The sequence below is a fragment of the Enhydra lutris genome, unplaced genomic scaffold, assembly GCF_002288905.1.
Source record: "Enhydra lutris kenyoni isolate GAN:26980312 unplaced genomic scaffold, ASM228890v2 scaffoldscaffold1, whole genome shotgun sequence".
Classification (NCBI taxonomy): Eukaryota; Metazoa; Chordata; class Mammalia; order Carnivora; family Mustelidae; genus Enhydra; species Enhydra lutris.
This window is the reverse complement of record NW_019154085.1, coordinates 103596556-103622491: the sequence shown is the minus strand read 5'-3', so window position 1 is coordinate 103622491 and position 25936 is coordinate 103596556. Positions and strand designations below refer to the sequence as shown.

The window sequence follows — 25936 nt, the reverse complement described above, 5'->3', positions numbered from 1 at the left end:
CACCCCGCCTTTTGTCTGTCATTGTATTGTTTGTTTTTTAAAATCCAGGTCCGTGTTCTTATAGAATGTCCTACGATCTGGATTTATTTGATTGTTTTCTCATGAGTAGATTCGGGTTAAACATTTTGGGCCGGATTACTCTGTGGGTTGCATGTCCATGAGCTTTGACAAGCTAAGACTGACCTGACACCTGTTTCTGTAAATGAAGTTTGTTGGACCACAGTCACAGTTGTGACCCAGACTCTATGGCTTATAAAACCTAAAATGATGATTAGCAGGCCTTTACATAAATAGTTTGCTAGAATCGGTGGAGGTAATTCCTTGCTGTTGCATCACATCAGGAAGGATTTGCTGTTGCTTTGCCTTGTTACTGGTCGTACAGATTTCAGGCATTTGGTTAAGGCTCCGTCTATCGGATTGCTCTGTTATAAAAGTATCTTTCTGATTAATAAGTAGTGTGTGGAGTGATAAACATTGAAAACATTCACATATCTGGTTTCCAGTAGTTTCAGTGTCTCTCGATGAGCCTTACCTGAATCATTGATGTTTACAAAAATCAGGGTTTTGGGTGCCTGGGTGGCTCAGTGGGTTAAGCCTCTGCCTTCGGCTCAGGTCATGATCTCAGGGTCCTGGGATTGAGTCCCGCATTGGGCTCTCTGCTCAGCAGGGAGCCTGCTTCCTCCTCTCTCTCTGTCTGCCTCTCTGCCTACTTGTGATCTCTCTCTCTGTCAAATAAATAAAATCTTAAAAAAAAAAAAATCAGGGTTTTTCTTCCTCTGTGATTCCTTCTACATTTATTATTTTGCATTCTGCTGTAAAGAAGCAGGTCTCCCGTGCCCCTCTTTTTAAGAAAGGAACAGGGTAACTTTTCAGTGGCTAAGTCACATTATCCTCTTATCACAAAGAGATTCTTCCTCCAGTGTTGTGTTGAGGCAATGTTCTCTTGTTTGTACTATAAAATACACTGTAGATTCCTTAGTTTAAATATTTAACTCTATAAACTCAAAACACAAACTAACACTCTATAGTAATGGGGGGAGATAAGGGGATTAGAGAAAGACAGGAGGTTTCAACTGTATCATATCATTTTTATTTAATACAAAATAGTAAAGGATCTGAAGCAGTCATGACCATATATTAAATGTGGTTGGTGGGTTAATTGAATTCTGTTCTATTCTCCGCACTTTTTTTTTTTTTTTTTTAAGATTTACTTTTTTAGTGAGAGAGAGCAAGCAGGGGAGCTGGGGGCAAAAGGAGAGGGAGAGAGAATCTGAAGCAGGCTCTCCACGTGCCCAGTGTGGAGCCTGACATGGGGCTCAATCCCACAATCCTGAAATCACAACCTGACCCGAAACCAAGAGTTGGACTCCTAACTGACTGAGCACCCCAGGTGCCCTTATTCTCCACACTTTTTATGTTTAGATTATTTCGTAATTAAAGTGAAAGATCTTGATAGAGCGTAACCTTGGAATCTTACTATAATATCACACAGGACCCCTTATTAGATTATAATGTTGGCTCATTGTTCTGATTAATGGTGGGTATTTGGTATTCTTGCTTATACATATTTGTCATTAAATTAGTCAATTCCTTTTTTTCCTGTAGGTGTTCATGCTTTCCTAAAAGTCTTCACAATGTATATATAGATCTAAAAATAAGTTACAAATTGTTTCCCTTCTATTTTTAGAGGCTTTACTATGAGGTAAAGAATTATTTTATTGCCCATCAATATTTTAATAATTTTCAAAGCTTTATTGATTTTTACATTGAAATGTGTGTTATAACATTTCAGACTTTTAAAAAAGATTTTGTTTATTTATTTGACAGAGAGAGAGAGATCACAAGTAGGCAGAGAGGCAGGCAGAGAGACAGATGGGGAAGCAAACTCCCCAACGAGCAGAGATCCCAATGTGGGGCTCGATTCCAGGACCCAGGATCATGACCTGAGTCGAAGGCAGAGGCTTTAACCCACTGAGCCACCCAGATGCCCCACATTTCAGACTTTTTTGGTGGCATCCTAACTGCCAGCAATGTATTTATTAAGTTGCCTTATTTTGCTAATTAATTTTTCTATAGATGCCATTTATGGTGACCAAACTGAATGGGTTAAGCTAGTAGTTACCTTCTTGTGAACTTTACAATAATGAAATATTAAATTGATTTTTTGCAGAATTCATCTTGTAATCCCAAAATCTTCTATAAAAGTTCATTAGGTTTCAAAGTTAAGTTCAAAGTTGGGGAAAGAAAATGAAAGGAAAACTCTGTGCAAAATGGGAAATATTTTCCAGAATATCATAGATTTGTCACAGACTTTTCCTTTCAGTCAACATGAACAACAGGGACAAAACTTACTCTTCCATCTGAAATAACTGAAAAAACTATGCAAAATTTATGAAGCAGTGGTTTTCAGATATTGGACATGAGGGAGCATGAGACAGTGGTCCCTGGGGTAGGAGAAACAAGGTGGTTCCTATGATTGTGCCATCTTACCACCTGGAGAGAGTCTTTAGGCCACAAAGCAGGGCAAGGGGAGTGCAGGTAGAACTTGGTTATTAGTGTCATGAGTTCAGGAGTCAGAGCTGGCAGTCGGGAGTGGAGCCTAGAGAGTTCATAGGACAGAGAACTGGCATGGAGGGGGCTGTTCAGAGAGAACACTCTGAACATTTGCAGATCATCTTCGAAGATGGGCAGAGTGTGTGTCTTTAGTTGAATACAGTCAGCACAAATGTATGAGGCCAGGTAAAGAACAACCTGAAGGGAGCAGAAGGCAAAATGCTCAGAGCTCATACAGGCCTGGAAATAGTTGACCCCCCTCCGCCCCCACCCAGAGTGGAAGACCTTGTAATTTACAGGTTATCAGGCAGGGTATCTAGAAGGGTATTGTGAGGAAATTGTGATGCAGAATTTAGAGTAAATTCCACCCTGCTGTCATTTAACAATGCTCAAAAGCAAGACTCAGATGGATCTAACAGTTTCTAAGTAATTTAACAAAGCTCAGGGTGTTTATAGAAATACACAAATATCTAGCCCTCAAGCAAGATAAGATTCACAGTGACCCGCATCAAATCAGAACTTATCAGGCATGCAGAGAAGCAGGAAAATATGAATCATAATTAAGAGAGAAATCAATCAGTTGATGCTAGCCCAGAAATGTTGCAGATGACAGAATTAGTAGACAAGGACAATTGAAAGTTATAACTACATTGCAAATGTTCAAGAAGGTTGAGGAACCATTGAACACATTAGAGATGGAGGCTATGAAAAAAAAAAAAGACCCAAAAGAGCTAGAGATGAAAAATATGAATTTGAGATGGCTATGCGCTGAGTAGGATTAACGAATGTGTAGATCAGATGGGGCAGAGGAAGAGATTGGTGAATTTGAAAACAAAACACAAAAAGCCATCTAAAAGCATAGACAAAAGACTGAAAGATAAGTAGAGCAGTAGAGAGGGGCAGGGCAACTTCCACTAGCCAAATATACATGTAATTGGAGGCCATGAGGATGGGAGCTGGAACGGGGGACAGAAGACATATTTGAAGAAATGGTGCTTGGAAATTTTACAAATGTGATGAAAACTATAGACCCACCCGCAGTTCAACGAATACCTAAGCAAAAGAAACATGAAGAAAGCTACCCCAAGGCATATATAATCAAATTGTGTATAGCTGGTGATAAAGAAAAGAAAGTCTTAAAAGAAAGTCTTAAAAGCAGCTGGGGGAGAAAACCACATTACATAAGGAGGAACAAGGATGAAGGACATCAGACTTCTCATCAGAATCAATCCATGTCAGAAGACAGTGGAGCGACATCTTTAAAATAATGAAAGAAAGTCAGTCTAGGATTCTATTCTGGTCATTCAGAAATGGAGGCATAAGAAAGACTTTCAGACATGCAAAAACTGAGAGTCCATCACCAGGAGACCTGAACTGTAGGAAATGCTAAAGGACCTTCTTCCAGCAGAAGGGAAATGATACCAGATAGAAATTTGGAGGCACACAAAGAAATGAATAGTACAGGAAATGGTAAACATGGGTAAATATGAAAGCTTTTTTTTTCTTATTTTATAATTTTTCTTCAAATAGATTTCATCATGTAAAGAAAAACAGTAACAATGTGTTGTGGTTTATGGAAAATACACGAACTAGCACAAAGGCTTAGGGGGGAGAAATGGAATCACAGGATTCTTTCACTATAAAGTGTTACAGTATAATTAAAGATGTATTACTACAGACTTTGAAGCAACCTCGTGTGCATGCATACACACATCACCTAAGAGTTACAGATAATATGCCGCTGAAAAGGGGAAAATGGAATCATGAAAAATTGTCAGATAGGTTAATCCAAAAGAAGGTATAGAAGAGGAAATAACCCATGGAGAGAACAAAAGAAAACCCAAATAGCAAAGTGGTAGATTTAAATCCAAGCATATTAATAATCACATTAAATGTAAATGGTCTGAACAGCTTAATTAAAAGACAGATATATAACAGGAAGTCCTAAATTATATGTTGCCTCTAAGAAATGCACTTTAAATATAAAGATAAAAATCAGTTAAAGGTAAAAGGATGAAAAAATTACACCATGCTAATACCAATCAAAAGAAAGCTGGAGTGGCTCTAGTAATAGCAGATAAAGTAGATTCCAGAGTAAAGTGTATTACTAGGGATAAAGACTATCATTTTATGATGGTAAGGCATCAGTTAATCAAGATGACATGATTCTAAATGCTTGTGCACCTGACACAACAGAACTTCAAAAATATGAGGTCAAAACTAACAGAACTGCAAAGAAAAATAGATGAATCTCCAATCACTGGGAGATTTCAGCATCGCTCCCTTAATAATTGATGGAACATGTAGATGGTAAGAATACAAAAAATTTGAACACTATTAGACTAACTTGACCAAAGTGACATTTATAGAACACTCCACAAACAACAGAATACCCATTCCTCTCAAGTACACACAGAACATTTACCAAGAGACTATATTCTAAGCCATAATACAAGTCATGACAAATGGAAAAGGATTAAAGTCCTACAATCCATGTTTTCTGACCACAGTGGAGTTAGATTAGAAATCAGTGACAGAAGAATTTCTGGAAAATTCTGAAATATTTGGAAACCAAAGAGCATACTTCTAAAAACCTGTATCTAAAAGCAGAAATCAAAAAGCAGAGTATTATGAACTGAATAAAAATGAATATACAACTTTTCAAAATTTGTAGAAAGCAGGTAAAACAATACTGAGAGGAATAGTTATAGAATTAGAAATGTCTAAATTAAAAAAGAGAAGAGGTCTCAAATTACTGATTTCAGCTTCTGTGTTAAGAAGGTAGAAAAAGAAAATTAAATCCAAAGTAAGCAGAATAAAAGAAATCATAAAGATTGTAGTAGAATATTGAAAAACACAGAGAAAAATCAAAATCAGTCAAAGCCGATTCTTTGAAATCCATGAAACTGATTAAGCTCTAGCTGGCCTGATTGGGAAAAAAACAAAAGAGAGGACACAAATTATCAGTATCAGCACTGGGAGTTGTTACATTACTACAGAATCTTTATAGACACTAAATGAATAACAAAGGAATACATTAAACAGTTTTATGCCATAAATATGTTATCCCAGGACAGTGGACAAGTTCCTTGAAAAGACCCAGACTACCAGGGCGCCTGGGTGGCTCAGTCATTAAGCATCTGCCTTTGGCTCAGGTCATGATCCCAGCGTCCTGGGATTGAACCCCGCATCGGGCTCCCTGCTCAGCAGGAAGCCTTGCTTTCCCTCTCCTAGTCCCCCTGGTTGTGTTCCCAATCTCTCTGTGTCTCTCTCTGTCAAATAAATAAATAAAATCTTAAAACAAATAAACAAAAAAGACCCAGACTACCAAAGCCCACTAACAAACAGACAACCTGAATAATTCTATATTTTAAAATAAACAGTAGTTAAAATACATTTCCACATACAAAACTCCAGTCCCAGTCCACTCACTGGTACATTCTACCATACATTTGAGGAAGAAATAATCCCAGTTCTACAGAGACTCTTCCATAAAACTCAAGAGGATGGAAATATTTATCACTTGATTTTCTGAGGCCATCCTTAGCCTGATATCAAAATCAGAGAATGTAATTAGAAGAAAAAAACAGCTGCCAACATCTTTCACACAAAGAGATAAAAATTCATAACCAAGGGGCGTCTGGGTGGCTCAGTCATTAGGCATCTGCCTTCGGCTAGAGTCCTGATCCCAGTGTCCTGTGATTGAGTCCTGCATCTAGCCTGCTGCTCAGTGGGGAGTCTCCCTCTTCTGCTCCCCCTGCTTGTGTTCCCCTTTTCTCTGTGTCTCTCTATCAAATAAGTAAATAAATAAATAAAATCTTTAAAAAAATTCATAACCAAATTTTAGCAAATCATATCCAACAATATTTAAAGAAGAATGATATGACTATATGGAGTTTATCTTAGGAATGCAAGAATGGTTTCCTATCAGAAATCACAGGGGGTGCCTGGGTGGATCAGTCGATTAAGTGTCTGTCTTCAGCTCAGGTCAACGATCCCAGGGTCCTGGGTTCGAGCCCCATGTCCGGCTCTCTGCTCAGTGGGGAGCCTCCTTCTCCATCTGCTGCTCTGCCTGCTTCTACTCTCTCTGTCAGATAAAATCTTGAATAAAAAAGTCAGTGGAAAAACAAAAAAAGGCAATCAATGTAATTCATTGTATGAATAAATGAAGGAAGGAAAACCAGATGACTATTTCAGTAGATAAGGACAAAATCCAGCATCCATTCCTGTTAGAAAATCTCAGCAAAGTAGGAATAGAAGGGAACTTACTCTACCTGACTAAGGATATCTATGAAAAATGGACCTCCAACATCATACTTAATGGTGGAAGACTGAGTGCTTTCCTCCTAAGATTAGGAACCAGGCTCATGATCACTTCTATTCAACACTGAGCTGGAAAATGAAAAGACAAGCTGTGGACTTGGAGAAAATATTTGTAAAACATCCAACAAAGGACTTGTGCCTAAGGAAAAAACCAAAACTCTTCCAACTCCATAGGTAAGACATAACCCCATTAAAAAGTAGACAGTAGCGTCTGAACAGACACTTGAGAGCAAAGAAGATACATGGTACTCACCATCGTTAGTCTAGTGAAGTGCAAGTCTAAGTCACGGTGACAGCACAGCACTCTCGTTGAAATAGCTGGAGTGAAAAGGGTTTATTAATTAAAACCTAGTGTTGGCTAGGATGTGGGAGGACTAGAACTCTGATGGGCTGCAAGTAGCAATGTAAAGAGGAACCCCTTTAGGAGGTGACTTGGCAATTTTCTTAAAAGGGTAAACCCACCCCTACTTATAACCCAGCCATTCCGCTTCTGGGTGAAATGGCACGTCCACATGGGAACCCACAGCTTAACTTGTAGTGCAGAATCAGAATCCCTCTTTCATAAGGAAGGTGTTTGTTCTTTTTCTTTTCCTCCTTGGGCCTTTTTATATGTTTGTACACCAAAGCTCTTACCTCTCACCATAATGGGTTGAATGGCTGGTCTCTTTTTGCCACTGCAGGAAGAACCCCTTCTCCTTGCTGCAGAATGGGGGGATTGGATTCTAGCCCTTAGCTCAGCCACCCTGGGCCCCCCAGGACCTTGGAGTTCTTAACTGCCAAATGGAAGGCTTAAGTTCTATTTATTTATTCATTCATGAATATTTTTGAGTACCTGACATGGGCCCCGCACTCTTTTGGGTACTGGTAACACAATGAGGAAAATTGGCTGTGGTCCCTGCCCTCCCGGAACCAGTTCTCTGTTACCCTCTGATGGGCTGGACACCGTCTTCAGTTTCAGGAGCTAGGGCCTAGAGTCTTAATCTCAAGGAATTTATGAATTAGGAGAGCAGGGAGACCAACTTCAATGAACAGACTGAACTATAGTTGTAAGAAATGTTATGGAGGAAACTATTGGAGTGGAGAACCCCTTCCCCCATGCCCCCTGCCCTTAGCAGGGCTGGGAGGGAGGGCCTCTTCGTGGTATGGCTCTTGAGCGGACACCTAGAGGAAAAGAGAAGGCGCCCTCATTTGCCTGTCACTGTCTCTTCTCTCAGAAATCCAGACTGAACGGAAGACAGTGATTTGATTTCTTCAAATGTAAGTGCCTCTGATGGTGAGCAGTTTCTCCAGGCCCTCCGCGTCTTACCTCACGCCTTTGCAGGGCTGCGTTGTCTTGTTTGGGAACTATAAGAGCTAATAAATTGACAGATCTAATTCCCCTTTCTGGTGTTTAATTAACACTTCTTCGGCCCAGAATTCATAAGTGAGACACAAAAAGGAGAAAATGAAGCTTCTGTACTCTGGCAAGCCTAAGCCAGAGTCCAAGTGTCTGGCCAGTGGATCCGGGCTCTCTGTCCCTCTTGTGTTCTCCCACCAGTGCACCGTGCTCTCCCCCACCTCACAAACATATAAGCAAATGCAAACATACATTCTTTCTTTTCCCCTGTTTTACTTGAAAGGTGGCTGGCTTTAAAAATAATGGCCTGCCTTATGCTTCCCTTTACCTTTAACATATCTTGAAGATATTAGTAGAGCACTTCTACTGCCTCTTTTTTTTTTCCCAGTTGAAAAATAGGTTTCATTTTTGAGGCATATTATTTAATAAGTCTGCCCACTGGAGGACATTTGGATTTTTCTGAGCATTTGCTACTGTAAACAGTGCTACAATTAGCACCTTTGTTTGTATGTCATATTACACACACACACACACACACGCACGCACGCATGCATGCACACACATACAAGATCGAGTCTTGAAGTGGAATTGCTAGGTCTATGCATATGTAATTTTGATACATATCAAATTGCCCTCTGATGTACATGCCCTCTCAGACATTTGAAATTCTGTTTCAAAAACAATATTTAATTTGTTTTTGTTTTGTTTTCTTTGCTAAGTTAGTTATATTGTAGGTTGGGTGAGTTTTGCTAAGAGTAATAACACTCATCTAGATCATTGATTTCCACTAGTGGCCTGAACGAGTTCTCAGGTTCATATGCTAAATGAATATCAGCTATATAGAAAATAATATCTCACGTATGAATGCTGTGTATTTCAAATGTATGTAGATGCTATTATATTTAATAAAATGACAATTCATTTAATAGCGTTACTGAATTCTTAGTTCAGCTAATAACAGCTCAGCATTTCCTTAGTGGTCCCATTGTTTTAGATGACCTTTGGATTTTTTTTTTTTTTTTTAATTTATTTGACAGACAGAAATCACAAGTAGGCAGAGAGGCAGGCAGAGAGAGAGGAGGAAGCAGTCTCCCCGCTGAGCAGAGAGTCCGATGTGGGGCTCGATCCCAGGACTCTGGGATCATGACCCGAGCCGAAGGCAGAGGCTTTAACCCACTGAGCCACCCAGGTGCCCCTGACCTTTGGATTTTGATGGCATGTTAGCTTCATTTTGTGTTCTATCAAATTTCTCAAAGTAGCTTAGTCTGGAGATCTAGGAGAATGTAGTAAAAGACTACGTATATGCTACAAGTGTCTATTGGAATATAATAAAAATAATATTTCTCTTATAGATATTCCTTTAAGGACCAGCCTCCCACCACCATTCAGAAATTATAAATATGGTAACTAATTTTACTTATCCTTTAAAAATGTATAATAATATTATTTTGTTAGTTTTGTGTTGATGGCAGTTTGAATTTGGTTTTCAAAAATGAGATTACTATCTGTAAATAAAAATCAATATGGAAATTTACTTAGAAATAGAGGAAAAAATAAAAATAAAAAAACCCAGAGGAATCTTGGTGTGTCATCAAAGTAAATTGTAATAGTGTACGAAAGTGGCCTATTTGTGAGGAACAAATAACATGTTTGGGAAATGATGTCTAAAATGAATTTGTCCGGTAACCAGGAAGGAAAAATGATTTCAGACTAGGAATTAAAAGAAGAGATTAAACATTTTAAATGCCAGTAACTTGAGCATAGTATTTAGTAATTTTGTATGTTGCAGTGGTCGATTAAACAATGCAGTAATGAGGCAGGAAGTTGGGTTCCATTACTTGGTGTAATAGTTGGTACAGTTATTAACCTTCAGCTTAGTGACACTCACCAAACTTTGAGTTTGAGGCCTCACTTGAAAATTATGACGCATCTAATAAATATTTCTGTTAATTGGTACAGACATTTTTTGAAGTATAAATTTTTTATTACCTTAGATCATTTTTTGGAGTGGCTTTTAATTCTGTTCCCATTTGGTAGAGCAACTTATGACCTAAAATACTTTGAAATCACAATCTTCACCGTGTGTATGCATTTTAATATCCAGAGACTAATTGTGAGGTCATAAGGGGTAGTCAAGCAGAAGCTGAAGGCATTGAGTGGAAAGTACTTTGATTTATTGGGCTTAAAGAATTTACATACTAAATATTGAATAAGAGAAAGGAATAAAAAGCATGATTAAGTAAATATGAATCTTCTCAATTTTGGCTTGCGTGGCTTTCAGAGTATAATGACTTGCAATAAAACCTTGAACTTGAATCAACCTACAGATGCCATTTCCTTTTCGTCACGGTGTGTGTGTGCGTGTGCACGTGCGTGTGTATGCATACACATTCTAACTTGTGTTCCCTGTAAGTCATTTTGGAAGATAAGTTTTAGGTACTGAACGCATTAGAATATCTAACTGTTAATCATCACAGTGGTAGATCGTGTACCTCTTACATTTTCCCCACTTAATTAACACTGTTTTGTCCTAGGATTTGTATACTATTCAGGTGAATTGGCAAGAGAAATGAACACATTTATCTGGGAGATGAGAAATTGGAGAACCATTGGGGTTTTGATAGACTTTTAGTGATTCAGTCTACGTTTGGCTCTGGAAAAATCTGCCACTTTGTGTTCAAGAAGGAAGGCCAGATTTTACTTTCTCACCTGTCCTCGTCCACCGGTATTGCTACCTGCTCTGTGGGAACAGGATACACTGGGTGCTGTGGAGTGGAAAGGCTGCGGCATCAGATTTCAGCTTTGCTAGTTGAGGTCTCCGTGCCCTTGGGCAAAGGGCTGGCTCGCTGGCCAGGCCACAGAGAGTCTGAGATTTCTCAGGGTCCTTCTTCCTGTTTAACTGGCATCTACACCTATGATGGATTTATCCCGACCAGATTGTGTTCTAAAGCACATTGGATGTGGTCTTATTTTTAAATCCTTATCACCTAGACACTGTGCGTGTGTGCAGTAAATATTGGTGGCTGTGCAGTGTGGGCTGCTGATTCTGTTTGTTTCATAAGGCTGGTGAGACTAAACCACGCTTGTGTGAACATGTCAAATGCCTCACAAATATATTCATTTTATTATTTGTTTGTTTATTTATTTATTTATTTATTAAAGATTTTATTTATTTATTTGACAGACAGAGATCACAAGTAGGCAGAGAGGCAGGCAGAGAGAGAGGAGGAAGCAAGCTCTCTGCTGAGCAGAGAGCCCGATGCGGGGCTCGATCCCAGGACCCTGGGATCATGACCTGAGCCAAAGGCAGAGGCTTTAACCCACTGAGCCACCCAGGTGCCCCTGTTTATTTATTTTTAACGATTTCATTTATTCACTTGAGAAAGAGAGAGACAGAGCACAAGCAGGGAGAACAGCAGGCAGAGGGAGAAGCAGGCTCCCCGCTGAGCAGGGAGCCTGGTGTGGGACTCAATCCCAAAACCCTGGACTGAGCCACCCAGGCACCCCTATTCTTTTTATTTTTATGAGTTTACACTCCTGTGAAAGAGATTATTCAACAAGGAAAAGGACATTATTAGTACAATATTTTTTGCTAGCTTGTTTTTCTTCTGACCCTCTTACCAAGTCTTGCTGGTTACTGTTGGAGGGAAAAATCTGAAAATTTCTGTTCAAATCATTTCTTCTGCTGCTATATATATATATATATATATGGCCTTCTTATTGTGGGTTTGCAGGACCCATCAGAGCAAGGATATTTCTAATAAAGGCTCATTAGCAAAATATGTAGAACATGACTGATATTTGGTAAGGTCAAACCACAGTTTTGCTTGTTAGTTGTAACAGACTTTAAGCAGGATCCTTTTACTTAAAAAACTGTTATTGGCTTTTCTAACTTGCCTTTTGTAATAAACCAATATCTATCTACTATGAGAAAAAGATAAGTAACTCAGAATAATAGATAATCCAAAGCCAATTTGTTTATTTTCTTGTGTACATTCTGAACTTATTTTTAGCAATTGTGGTATATTTACATCCCTAGGATGCATTTTTTCACCTAAATTAGGTTTATTTTTAGTTCTTAAGAGTATATAGTTGCAGTCCTAGAATTAGGCTGACCTTGTGTTTAAAATAACGGGTAATTCAGAGTGCCAGTTCTTAACTCAATAGCTACCCTATTCTTTTGTAGTATTAGAACAGAGTTAAATCAAGGCCCATTTTTAAAGTAGATCCTTTCATTTCATTTTACTATTGGAATTCTTTATTGAATCGAACGGCCTGATTGATAGAAAGGAACGTTAATTTAAGGTTAGGAGTTTATCCAGATATAATAATACATATCATAATATGTTAATTAATAGTTAAGAATTGGAGTTAAGAATTGGAAGCTTTCTGGTTTGAAACCCGTTGAGTGCTGAGCCCCTGCTAGAATTAAGAGCTCACTGTTGCAGAGTGGGACTGCACCCAATGTGGAGAAATGACTTATTGGAAAAGCACAGCGTAGCCTGACATCAAGATAAACAGATTAAGGAGTGAAGGAGGATGGAATAAAGCAGATTAGGTGGTGTGAGTCTGTGCAGCATGTGAAAACCAGGAGGCAAATAGTGATACTCTTTGGGCTTTAACTGCTGTGCTCACATTACCAGTGAGCCTGAGCTTGGAGCGTGGTGACAACTTGTCAGGATGGTCGTTTGACCTCCTGTCACTGCATGTATTCTGAGAGATCACTAGGCTTTTTGAACTGCTCATGTTAACGTCTGACATGTTTTACATTATTTGCTAATTATAGACTTCTGCGACTCCAAAAAACAGGATCGAGTAATATCCACCTGTCTTCTATTCTAAGGGAAGATGTGCCAAGTTCATTGCCGGTTATGGCATCAGTTTTGTGTGTCAAAGACCAAGGCTTTCAGATATCTTTTTTTTTTTTTTTTTTTTTTTTGGCTTTCAGATATCTTTATACAGCAGTGACCTTTAAGGTGATGATATATAAAAGTAATTTTTTAATTTACTGTACACTAGATTTTTAAGTAAATGGATCATAAGGCAAGGACTTAAGTTTCTTACTGTGACCTCCCATTTCAGATTATTCAAATGAAGTTTTAAAATAATCTTTTACAAAAACTTTTTTTTTCTTTCAGATAAATTAAAGATTGTTCATCAGGCACATAAAGCAAAGGTACGTTTCATATGTACAGTATCTGGCACATAGCGAATAATCACTGTTGGCTGTCTCAGTGAATAAATGAATGAACACACGTACTTCTAAAATATTTCCCATTATTTTTTAGCATTTTTTATTTCGTGAGTACCCTTTCTACAGCCATTAAGGGGAAAAAACCCACCAAGCCCCTATTAGTGGTAGATCCTTTAAAAAAGTGTTCATTTTTTTAAAAGCATGCATTTTCTATGTCAAGCAAATGTTTACTGTAAAAATATATATGCAAAAATATGTTTTTTGAAGTTACTAATTCACAGGCGACAGCCGTACCCTCATGGCATTTTCTTTGTAATCTCTGGTATACAGTTACTTGAAAGCTGATTGAGTTTATGGTGGGTATCTAAGACTAGGGAAGACAAGGAAATTAGGTGAATTCAGAAATAAATACTATTTGGGGTACCTGGGTGGCTCAGTTGGTTAAGCATCTGTCTTTGGCTCGGGTCATGATCTCGGGTCCTGGGATCGAGCCCCGCTTTGGGCTCCCTGCTCAGCGAGGAGACTTCGAAATGCTAGTGAGGGTCATTCAGTTGTCCAGACTCATTGAACCGAACTCCCCTTGGATCTGTGCATTTTATTTATGTGAAATTCTACCTCAATTTCACGACAGTAGATGTGCCAAAAGGGAGCCAACATAAGACTTAAATGGAAATGCTTAGGATATTTGGATGGAAAGATGCACCAGCATGAGGATGTCCATTTTTTCTTAGTTCATGAATTTAATGCCACCCCATATATATAAATGAAAGCAGCTGATTATAACACTAATACGCAAAAAATAGATAAGAATAGTTAGAAAAAGGAAGAGAAAGGGGAGTGACTAGCCCTGACATATATTAGCCATATCATTAAACTCTAGTAAATAAAAGCGTGTGGTGCTGCTATATGAACTCTTAGGTCCATGGCACAGAATTAAAACTCCAAAAATTGACCCAAATATATATCAGAATTTAGTGTATAATAAGAATAACATTTTAAAGCTATGGAGAAAACATGAGGATTCAGTAAGTATTAGTGGGACAGTTGTGAGACATCCAGAAAACAGTGAGCTGAATCCACATTCTTTTCTTTTTGACAAAATAAATACCCATGGATTAATGATGTAAATGTGAAAATGAAGCCCACAGGTGAGGACGGAGATGAAACTGATTGAACACGAGTAGATCATTTGTTCAAGCCGGATGATGGGCGTGTGGAGGGTTCATTGTGCTGTTCTGTATGTTTTAAATTCTCCATAATTAAAAGCTTTAAAAAAAAATGAAATTGACAAAAACATTTGAAGAGAAGGTAGAATTTTAAAATAATCTTAGAGTGAAAGTCTTCCTAAGTATGGTAAAAAACCCAGAAACTATAAAAAATTGATAATTTTACTCATTTATTCAACCATTCAGCAACTTTTACCAGGAAAAAAAAACACTAAGGAAAATTGAGGAATGAATGAAAACGGGGGAAATTTTCTAACTTACATTACAGAAAAGACCTAATTTTCTTAGTATAGGATGCTATTTTATAATTCCACTTAAAAAATGATCCTTCAAGTCCATTAAAAAACAAAATATTTACAACTTGACTCAAAATAAATGCAGATTAAGACCACACTTAATCTCCATCTGTTAGGTTGGCAGGGATCAAACGGTTTTGATAAGACACGGTGTCAGCGGCGCTATGGGAAACAGGTACTCTCAGCGATCAGTAGCGTTCCTGTAAAGTGTTACACGACTACTCGGGAGCATAGTTTAGTGACATCTGCCAGAATACAGTTGCACGTGCTCTCTGACCTAATGATTCCACTTCTAGAAGTTACATAGAAAACTCATACATAGGCAGCATGACACAGGTTATGAGCATGTTTGTTGCTGGGTTTTTTAGGGTAGCAAGAAACGGAAACAACCTGAATGTGAGGAGACGTACTTTTCACTCTTCCCTATGTGCTTGGAGAATTTTGTATCATGAGTATGTGCTACCTATTCCAAAATGACTTTTTTGAAAGATTTTATTAATTAATTTGACAGAGAGTGTACAAGCAGGAGGAGCAGCAGGCAGAGGGAGAGGGAGAAGCAGGCTCCCTGCTGAGCAGGGACCCTGGTGTGGGACTCAATCTCAGGACTCTGGAATCATGACCCGAGCCGAAGGCAGATGCTCAACCAATTGAGCCGCCCAGGAGCCCTTAAAATGATCTTTTTAAATATCGTTCTCCCCCACCTTTAATCTGTGTGCTCTAGAGGTGAAGCCCCTGCGCGCTTTAGTGGGTGAAGTTGTGGACTGCGGAGCATGCCTTCTGGGCCTTCTATTTTAGCTGCTGGAGTGGCCTTTCTTTTCCCTCTTAGCCATATTCTAGAAATAGATGATGTTGCTAAGCAGCTGCATTCTGTTGACAGGTGGTACTGTGTGTCCAACTAGTGGTCACCTCTGTGTGCTTTTTAGGGGCAGATATCCACTCAGAATCTTCTCCTATACTTACAGTGTTTAACTGGATTTGTAAATTTCACTGGAGGGCCAACTCATCCACTCCCACCCCAAACCTCATAGAGGAAGGTTATAGTCAGTATGATATGGGATTAAGTTAATATGATGTGAGATCAAGTGTTTACTAGGTAGGACAAGGTTTTTAGATAAATGGGCTTTCAGCCATCCAGGTAAACTTGCTTCTCTCCAAAATCAGGCTGGTCAGAGCTCAGGGGCCTCAGTTCTGTGTACTCTGGGCTGGCTGGTTGGCTGGCTTTCTTTCTTTCTTTCTCTATCCCCTTCCTCCCTCCCTCCTTCCCTTCCTCCCTTTCTTTTTAAAGTGTCATTTATTTATTTATTTATCATGCACTTAGAGCATGAGTGGGGGTGGAGAGAGGAGGGAGTAGTAGAGGGAGAAGCAGACTCCCGGCTGAGCAGGGAGCCCTCCATGGGCTGGATCCCAGGACCCTGGGATCATGACCTGAGTTGAAGGCAGACGTTTAACCAACTCAGCCATCGGTGCCCCGTCTAGGTCTGTGCCTTAACCTCTCTGACTCCTGGAATATTGTGAGGAAGAGACAATGACGATGACGATGAGGGCAACAGGCACAGCGCAGCAGCAGCTGACATGGAGAGGCCTTGCTCTGTGACTGACACTCTGTTACGGTTTTCTGTACTTCATCTCATTTCATCCTCACCACAGGGCAAAAGAGAAGATTCATACCTCCCCCCTTTTTTTAGAGTGAGAGATTGAGGGAGCAGGGTGTCAGGAGGGTGACAGGGACAGGGAGAGAAAGAATCTTAAGCAGGCTCCACCCAAATTTCCATCCAGACCTGGCCCCAAAGCTCCGTGCTAGGGCGCTGTCCCCTCAGCACTTATGGAGTGCGCACATCGTCAGCGCTCACATCCATTTGCTTCTGTCCCGATGATGATGGGAAGAGCATGTGACTTTGGTTACTGCTGTCACACAGGGTAAGAATTCTGTGTCTTTGAAACGTCTTAACCAAATACGAAGCACATACGAGTACTGATAAGATGCAGGTTTTCTTTCTTCCCAGACCAACGAGCTTGTATTGAGCCTGGAAGACGACGACACGCTCATGCTGGAAGAAGACTGCACGCTGCGAGCTGCGGGAATTGGTGAGAAAGTGCGCCGCATGCTGCTGGAGGGGCACTCATGTCCCCGGCCGCCCCACCGACGCCCGACGCCTGGCTGATTGTGTTTGCATAAGTTGCAGCAAAGTAAATGCTACCCTGGGTGCCCTTTACACTCCCTGATAATTATTCAGAGGAGGAGGACAAGAATGATGTACATTCAGATCATTTGACTGAGGGCAGGAGATAGCTGCTCTCCGAATGTGCAGAATGCAAATAGTTCTTTCCTGCAGGTCTGCTCAGAATCCTGCGGAGGGTTGTTTTAAGTGATTGACAGGCTATTACTCACTTAATAACCTATTTACTCTTATCAGCATCATTTGAATGGATGGTTTGAGAGAAATGGACCTGGTAGAACTAATGGGGAATAATGAACTGAGCTGTTGTTTGTAGAAGGTGTAGCGCGGTTTCTAATAGTCCTCCCGACCGCTCGGGGCCGCCCCGTTGTGGGATTTCAAACAGGAGCCTCTAGTGTGCGCTTGAAAGGGGGCCCGAGTTAGCTTTTCAGCCTAGAATGTGCAGGTAGTTCTATTTTAAAGAAATGCCATGTGGCGTGTTTTGTGACCATTAGATGTCACTCTAATTCTGTGTATGTGCATCTGGAGAGTCTCTGGCAGCTGGGAGCGAGGCTTTTCAGAGAGGTGGGACTGTTGAAGGTGCTATGCCATTGTCGTACCTCTGTGGTCCGTGACTCCAAGGAAACAGCACAAATCACACTTACTTTGTAATTATCCAGACACACTGGTTAAGGGGCACTCCCAAGTGAGGTCCATGTTGGGAAGCTTGACTGGTTTTTTTGTTTTGTCTTGTTTTTTTTTTGACAGGTGTTCTATTGAGTTATTTTAGTGACATATGTCAGGAATCCAGTTTTGAGTGACACACGTGCCTAAAGTGAGTTCCTGAGAGGTCTTATTTATTTATTTTTAAAGATTTTATTTATTTATTTGACAGAGAGCATGCACGCATTAGTAGGGGGAGCAGCAGGCAAAGGGAGAGGAAGAAGCAGGCTCCCTGCTGAGTGAGGACTCAGTCCCAGGGCCCTGGGATCATGACCCCAGCCCAAGGCAGCTGCTTAACCGAGTGAGCCACCCAAGCGCCCCAGGTCTTCTAATTTAAATAGGATCCTAAATAACATGTTACAAAATCTTAGGCTTGCTTTCCTTGTTTGTCTACACTATTGGCTATATTTAGTGTCTTTTCATAGCATAAATATGTAAGGTAACTATTGCTCTTATTTGAAAACACAGTTTTTATTTTGCCATTTATTTCTTCACATGCTGTTCTGTTATTATGGCAAATGGTACCTGTGTTACTGAGGCATGGGGCACCTAGAAGCTAGCCCCGCTTGTTAAAACATAAAGCTGTAATTATTATAACAGACTGGTTTTGTTATTGATGGAGGGATTAAAACCTCCGTGGAAAAGATCAGAAAGAAACTAAAAAAAGTAAGATCTCACAATATGATAAAGTTGTGACCTCTCAAATAAGTGGGGTAAGAATGAATTAGCCAGAAAATGATGTTAGGCCCATTGCCAAAGCATTCGGGAAAATAAAATTTAAATCCTATCTCGACCTTTATTCCAAAATAAATTGTTGATTGATTATATGTCATAGTGTAAGAAAAATCTTTTTTAAATAAAATGTAGCTTAGTAGTTTTCATAATCTTGGGGAGAAGAGCTCTTCAAGCGTGACCTTGAAGGCAGAGCCATAAAGCAGGGAGAAATGATAGATTTAATTCTGTAAATAGAGTTAAAGGAGAAGCACTAAACAATGAAAAAAATATTTCATATATGACGAAAAGTTATTAGCCTGAATTTATAAAAAGCTCTTATAATTAGCTTGGAAAAAGGTGAAAAAAAGTCTACTGATAAAAGAAATGGCTAATCTATGAAAAATAGTTCAGCCTTATGAGTCCAGAGAGAAATGCACTATGAAGGTGTACTAGGCTAGTGGTTAAGAATTAGAGACCAGAGCCAAAGTTCGTGGGTTTTCAGCCTGATTCTGCCACTTACTGGCTGGGTGACCTTGGACAAGCAGTCATTTGAAGACTAACCGACGTAAAAAAAGTGGTAGTATCCAAGAGAGTGTTGGGAAGTGGATACCCTCTGGGTTTACTGTCGGGAATGTATACTACCTCTAACTTCCTGTCAGTCAATTTGGCCAGTAAGACTTCCTCACCCTTAACTTCCTGTCACATCTATTACCAGGCCAACAGGAGTATGCTTTCTCAAGCTCCGTGACTCCCCCAAGATTGAGATGTGCCTTCAAAGGGGTGACAGAGGTCTCTCACCTTTCCCATTGGTGAATCACTGATGTAGAGCTTTCTTTATTGCATGGAAATAGAATATAGTATGTGATACCATCATTGTTCATAAATGTATATATTTATGCGTCTATACGTGTATATGAAGAAAAGATCATCTAATGAAATTATAGAAGTGTTTCTCTGGCTGGTGGCACTGCAAGCAATTGATTTCTTTTTTCTTTCTTGGTATTATCTAATTGTTCTTGTAATTTAAAAATTTTCTATAGTACCCATGTACTCTAAATTAAGGAACCAATTTTTTTAAAGAATATACTCCTACTACAGTTGGAGAAAATTGGTTTGAGTGAGGGCTGTGTATTTTACTTATTTTGTGACTGTTCATAAGCTATTTAGTGTTGTTGAACTTCTGTTTTGATTTCTGTAAAACAAAACAGAAACCGTTAAACCTGTTTCAGCGTGGTAAGAGCTGAGTGAAAAAAGCTTATGAAAACATCTGGAACGATGCATGAGGAGACCCTCAGAAATATGTATTTGGAAACCATTTTAGAGAAGGCAGCTGGCAAATGTTTTGGATTTATTAAAATACTGTGAGTTGTTGGCTTAACTGTCGTGACTTTCAGACTCGTGTAATGAACGATCTGTAAAAGTAAAGAATCAAATCCATCTTTCTGTCATTCTTGTTATAAGGCCGTGGGTCTTTGAGGAGCATCACATTCTTGTCCCGAGTTCCCCACTGGTTTCAGGGTGATCCCAGAACCTCACACTGCACACCCACCCCCCGCCCTGGGCCCTGGCAAGCCCACAGTCCTGGTCTGGGGTGCCTCTTGACCCGGCTAGAATGGCTTCCTCTCCGTGTCACCTGCAGCCACCATGCTGTGCCCTGGAGAAGCTTCACTTCCACATGGGGAAGGAAGCTGTGCTCCCTGGAGAGCCACAAGAAATTAGGAGTGGGAGTAGAGTTGTAAAAATGACACCTGCAATGTGTGATTTTTCTGGGGAATTTCCCCTCCCTCGGTGCCTTGTCTGGTTAGGTTTTTAAGTGGTTGAAGAGAAGAATCCCAGGTCCTCATGCTCCCTTTTTCTCACTTGACCTTGCTTAGAACTGTCACTCTGCCATCACAGCCAGTTGCCATGGGAACAACGCCAATGTAACAAATGTATCATTATGACTTTTCTGCAGAATTCATGAAAGGAAGAGAAAAACTGTGAGGGGAGGGAAATTAGGGGAACAAACTTGTTGGAAGATCTCTTCTCTCACAGAGAAATTCTGCAGTTCCTGTCCCGGCCTTTTAACTGCCTTGCAGATCCCAATTGTATATTCTGCGCCCGAAGTCAGGGCACACGTTCGCTTGTGGACTCTGAGCTAAAAGACCTAGGGAAAAAGATGTGGTTTTTTTTTTTTTTTGAAGAAAGAAGAAAGCTTTACTTAGAATTGTTATTTGTAAATGCAAAGGTTTTTATCTTGTCATTAATGATTGTAGTTTTATGGACTCATTCCCCTAAGTGGTAAATTTGCATGTCAGTAATTTTAGGATGCTGTTTTTATGTCTTTCCTTCAGCTACATTCTACTACTATTATCTTATCTTTTGAATCCTCTTTCCTTAGGCAAAAAATGGTGGAGGGTAACTCTTTTCAGGCCTGTTGTGTTTTACTGGAACTATTTTAAAACAAGATATAGTGGACCAAACCCTAAGTGCTTATCTGAGAGAAGAGTTTGTGTCAAACCAGATCCTGTAATAAGTCCAAAGCTCCCCTGTGGTCGCTTTTCTTTTTATGTCAACTCATGCTGTCTGCCCACAACCAGAACTCTGACTTTGTGCCCAGCACCTTTTGATTCTCTCAGATGTACAGCTAATATTGCAGGATTCTTGGGCTCTCCCTTCTTTATCCGGATCATGTTTGATTTGTGTTTCCTGAATGTTCCAGGTGCCTTTCCCGTTCTCTTTTGAGTGGTGATATCTCAGGGCGTACATGCTCTCCTCCCTTAACGGCATCTTACAGGGGCGGCTGTTTACCTTAAACATCAAAGCCGTGGTAGTCTGGTGCTCAGGAAAGTATGTGGGGGGCCCAGGGATTTTGGGATTCCAGAACAGGGGTATGGATTGTTCTTCCCTTTTTATCCTCCCCTTACCACCGTGGGACTCACAGGCCTGTGTCCAGTCCATCAAAGGTCAGATTTATTTTACTTTTTATTCTCTTCGAACTGTAGCTTGAAGTCCTCTCTGCCAGCTGATCTAAAAAAACAGGTGCTTGAAGCAAATATGAAATAAAGCACTGTGTTTGGGAACTCTTGGCTGGAGATAACTTTGGTGCAAACTTAGAAATATAACTCAGCTGTGAGCACAGTTTTAATGATTTATAAATTCAGATTTTAGGAACCTTAGAAAGATAGGATATACTCTTGGACCAGGTGAGAAGGTGAAACTTTGTCCTTTTGGTCTCACGTTGCTGCAGAAACCAGTCCTCAGTGTTCCTGTATTTTTTTCCCCCCCAGTAATCTGTACTTATTATCACATTACAGCTTGCCTGATCATTAATTATCTGTACCATAGAGTCAGTGCACATGTCTCTGTCTCTCTTCTCAGACAACAGTTGCTGTGCCGTATACTACTATGGTGCCACCTAGAATAGGCTAGGGACTTCAAAACTGTGCAAAAATCCTCACGGAGTTTTTTGGAATAAATTAGGGAGCTTAAGTATATTGCCTTGAATTTTTCTTGAGCTTTTACATTTAAAATTGGTTTTTCTTACATTCTTTTATTTAAAGTCATTATTTTCCTGTTAAAGGGGTGTATGTATATATGTGGCTGACCTGTTTGGACACATTATAAAATTATTAATTTCAGCGGCGCCTGGGTGGCTCAATTAGTTAAGCATCTGCCTTTGGCTCGGGTCACGATCTCAGGGTCCTGGGATCGAGCCCCACATGGGGGCTCCTTGCTCAGTGGGGAGTCTGCTTCTCCCTCTCCCTCTGCCTCTGGCCCCGATTCATGCTCTCTCTCTCTCTAATAAATAAGATCTCAAAAAAAAATTATTAATTTCATTTTCAGAGTTTGAAGGTCCTGGCTTGTGTTCATTGCATTAAACTTGAAAGTCAGTATTAAAATGGTGCGCCGTATTTGGAGGGTTCTCACTTGAGTTAACTTGCTAGTAAGACAAAGGGATGAACCGGCAGTGTATTTATTGGATTTTAGATTTTACATTCATTTCGGATTCACACACCGAGGCACTCTGCACCTGAGTGCACTGCGCCTGCAGCACATTTAATTTAAAATCAGGTGCCCTAGGGGACTGGCACGAAGTAGACGTCCTCGGGGTTCTTCTGGAGCCATTTTAAATAGAATTGGGGCAGCAAGAATTTAGGAGATAATGGTCGAAAGGTTGAGGATGCTGAGGTTCTGGAAAATCTTCTGTAATTTGTTTTCACTCCAATCGACAAGTAAATGCGTGGCATAAATACAGGAAATCATTTTCCAACATTTTCAACAGAATTTTGCAGATTTTAAAAAGCATTCTGTTTGGTTTCTTCGAGGATCACATTACTCGAGTTTCAAATACATTTTGTGTCTGACTTTTGAATGTTTATTGTAACCCATGTTGAACTTGTGTGCTATTTTCCAGTTTTTGAAGGGTGTCAATTTTATCAGCCCTCACAAAGTATTGGGACTGGAACCCATTTGTCAGTCTTGTCTTGTTGTTTTTGAAAAAAGTATTCATCTGAAAATCTTTCTCTTAGGGGATCTCATTTTGAGCGTGTATGAGAGATGGCGTATAAAAATACTTGAGAAGTAACGAATTGATCTATAAGTTAATTAGACCCAAGAAAACCTGAGTGGCAAAGCAAAAATGCTTTGTTAGTCGTTTCTTTCCTTCAGTTTATTCTGAACCTGTTATTACCATACGGAGGAACTATACCATGTGTTGGTTTCTCAAAAGGGGTACAGATAAATGTCAACAGCGGTAAGTGAAAATTGTAATTACAGTTAGTGTGTATTGAGCAAAGTGCTGCGTGGGCAAAGCACTGTGCAAAGTTCTGTATGTAAATAGCACATCGTGGATAAAACCCTGCATTGTGATTCTGAAGAACAGGGTGCTTTTAGCTCATTCTCCATTTGGAGGATGATTAGAATCACTTGCATATGATAGAGGTCTACCTTTGGGCTTGCTTCCCTTCAAAAAAGGGAACCCAGGAGCTTTTTATATATAAAGGAATAGATCTTAAGATATCTTCTCTCTGAATATTGAGTTTCCTCAAGCCCCCCTTTCAACATTTTACTCATTCCAAGTGTGGAGCCTCTTAGCCATTCTTTAAAATGCTTTTTTTGTGTAAAATTCAGCTGTACATGAACTTCCTGTTTGCCCAGGGTTCATTTGTTTCCAGCCCCTCCCCACCGAGTCTCAGCTTGTCACAGCCCTGTCTGCCACCCACCCACCCCCAGGTTCATTGTGCTGAGAGTTTGCAATCTGATTTTCATCAAGATTACTCTTCATTTAATCTTGAAGATGCAGTGGTCCTGGAATCAGGATCTGAGACTATGGGCGACTTTATTTTATAATTTGAGCATTTCTGTATTTTCTGTAATGAGCACGGTAACTCATAATTGAGAAACAATAAGTTTGATATTTTACTTATTTATTTGACAGAGAGAGACAGAGAGATAGCACAAGCAGGGGGAGTAGGAGAGGGAGAAGCAGGCTCCCAGCCGAGCAGGGAGCACTACACAGGACTCGATCCCATGACCCTGGGATCACAACCCCAGCCAAAGGCAGACACACAACCAACTGAGCCACCCAGGCGCCCCTAAATTTGATATTCTTAAAACCAGCAAAAACTTTTTTTTTTTTTTTTAGCTGACATGTCATGCTAAGCTCCTTAATTTCATTCTTTTGTGACAAATTCTAGTGATGAGATGAGTTCGGTAAACTAAGAGACCAGGGGTAATCCTTGGCATCTTTCCCTATTATCCTATTTATTTGGCGTGAAGAGTTTTTACTTGTCTGTTTTTAGAGGATATGTTAATTGAGTGATCGGTATTCATTACAAATAATCTCGTCTGTTTTCCTGTCGAGAGTCTGCAGGCCCTTTTGCTCTTTCTGTAAAAGCTAAGCAGACTGTATTAACTTCTGGTTTAATTTAAAAAAAAAAAACGTGGAACTTGTTGGCACACACCTTAAAGAACTGCATGTTTAATAATTGGAAGGCTCTCCATCAGATTTGTCTCCAGTCTGAATTAATAATGTTGCTGACTTATTGTTTTAGAAGACCGAGTCCTTGACCTGCTAGGTTGAAAGAATTGTGACTGCTCTGCTCCTTTGCGGGTCCTTTAGCTGTGCCGTATCCCCTGTGAATAATTAGAGGTGTTTGAAGGTATTGCGGGAGAAGCCAATTTGTGTCTTTCACTTTGCATATTGTTGAAGCCTCATGAATTAGTCATAAGCAGGCAAAAAATTAACTTCTTCAGACACATATTTTGATGGGTCATGAGGGAGAATGTAAAGTGATCTGTAAAGTATTCTACTGATCCTCTAAGTATTAAATTATTATACCTACAGGCTAATTTCAAAGAGAAAAAAAAAAGCATTTTTCCCTCCTCCTTCAGAACTGAGCAGCACATTTGGAAAAAAATAAATGTTTATTTTCTAGGATTGTTAAGAGGACTCTGACATGAGTAATTTTATGGTTTCCTGGAAACCAGTCTTGTACTCATTCTTGTTTTTAATTTCTTTTTGTATTTTTCTTTTTACTTTTAAATTATTCGAATTTTAAATTCTTACAACGACAGCTGATACTTCTTGTTGATTTGGTGAAATGTGAAACCAAACAAGTAGTTCATCTTTCTCACTTTAGGCATCTGAAACACTGAATCAGAGTAATATGGATTTTAATGCTTGCTTAAAATCTAGTTTTACATTAAAATTTTTTTCCATTGTCTTCTTTTTTTTTTCCAGCTCATGAAACTGAAATTGCATTCTTCTGTGAAGAAGATTATAAGAACTACAAAGCAAATCCCATTTCATCCTGGTGAAAACCTCTTGGGGGCTCTCATTTTGCATACCTGTATTAAGCTCTTTATTCCACTAGTGAGTTTTGGAAATTGACAAATAAACTTAAAAATTAATCTCAGGCTCTGCTATGTGAGCTCGAATCTGTGGTGTTTTCTCTTTCTGCAGGTCTGCCCTTTTTCTTTCTTTCTTGTTGTAAAATAATATAATATTTATGAGAAAAACATTTTTTTTTAAATGAAAGAAATAGTTATTCAAAAATTATCATGGAGGGGTGCCTGGGTGGCTCAGTTGGTTAAGTGTCTACCTTCGACTCGTCATGTTCCCAGGGTCCTGGGGTGGAACCCCAAGTTGGGCTCCCTGCTCAGCGGGGAGTCTGCTTCCCTCTCTCCCTCTGCCCCACCTCCAGCCCCTGTTCATGGGCGCACACGCTCTCTCTCTCTCTCATAAAATCTTAAAAAGTCATCATGGAATGATGATTGGTTCTTTAGTCATAACTTACTTTTCTGAAATTAGGGGTTTCTTGGGTGGCTTACATGTCGGGTTCTTTAAAAAGATTATAAGACTAAGGTCATTCTGTTCATTTTGTATTTTTTTCACAATTTCTCTTAAAGCCACTGTGCACTCTTACTATCTG

The 25936-nt window shown here is 39.7% G+C and overlaps 1 protein-coding gene across 4 annotated transcripts in view; it reads left to right on the top strand.

Moving 5' to 3' along the window:
* Positions 1-25414, top strand: part of LOC111144222 (chromosome unknown C2orf76 homolog) — a 55174-nt gene extending 29760 nt beyond the window's left edge. For 3 of the 4 annotated variants that reach the window (XM_022498437.1, XM_022498450.1, XM_022498444.1), the window contains 4 exons: positions 9565-9615; positions 13351-13388; positions 16932-17013; positions 25246-25414. In XM_022498437.1, coding sequence (XP_022354145.1) covers positions 9565-9615; positions 13351-13388; positions 16932-17013; positions 25246-25322 — 248 coding nt within the window. In that variant the 3' untranslated portion in view covers positions 25323-25414. The remainder of the gene's footprint in view (positions 1-9564; positions 9616-13350; positions 13389-16931; positions 17014-25245) is intronic. The other variant, XM_022498458.1, reaches the window with a different exon arrangement.
* Positions 25415-25936: the final 522 nt, after the last annotated feature.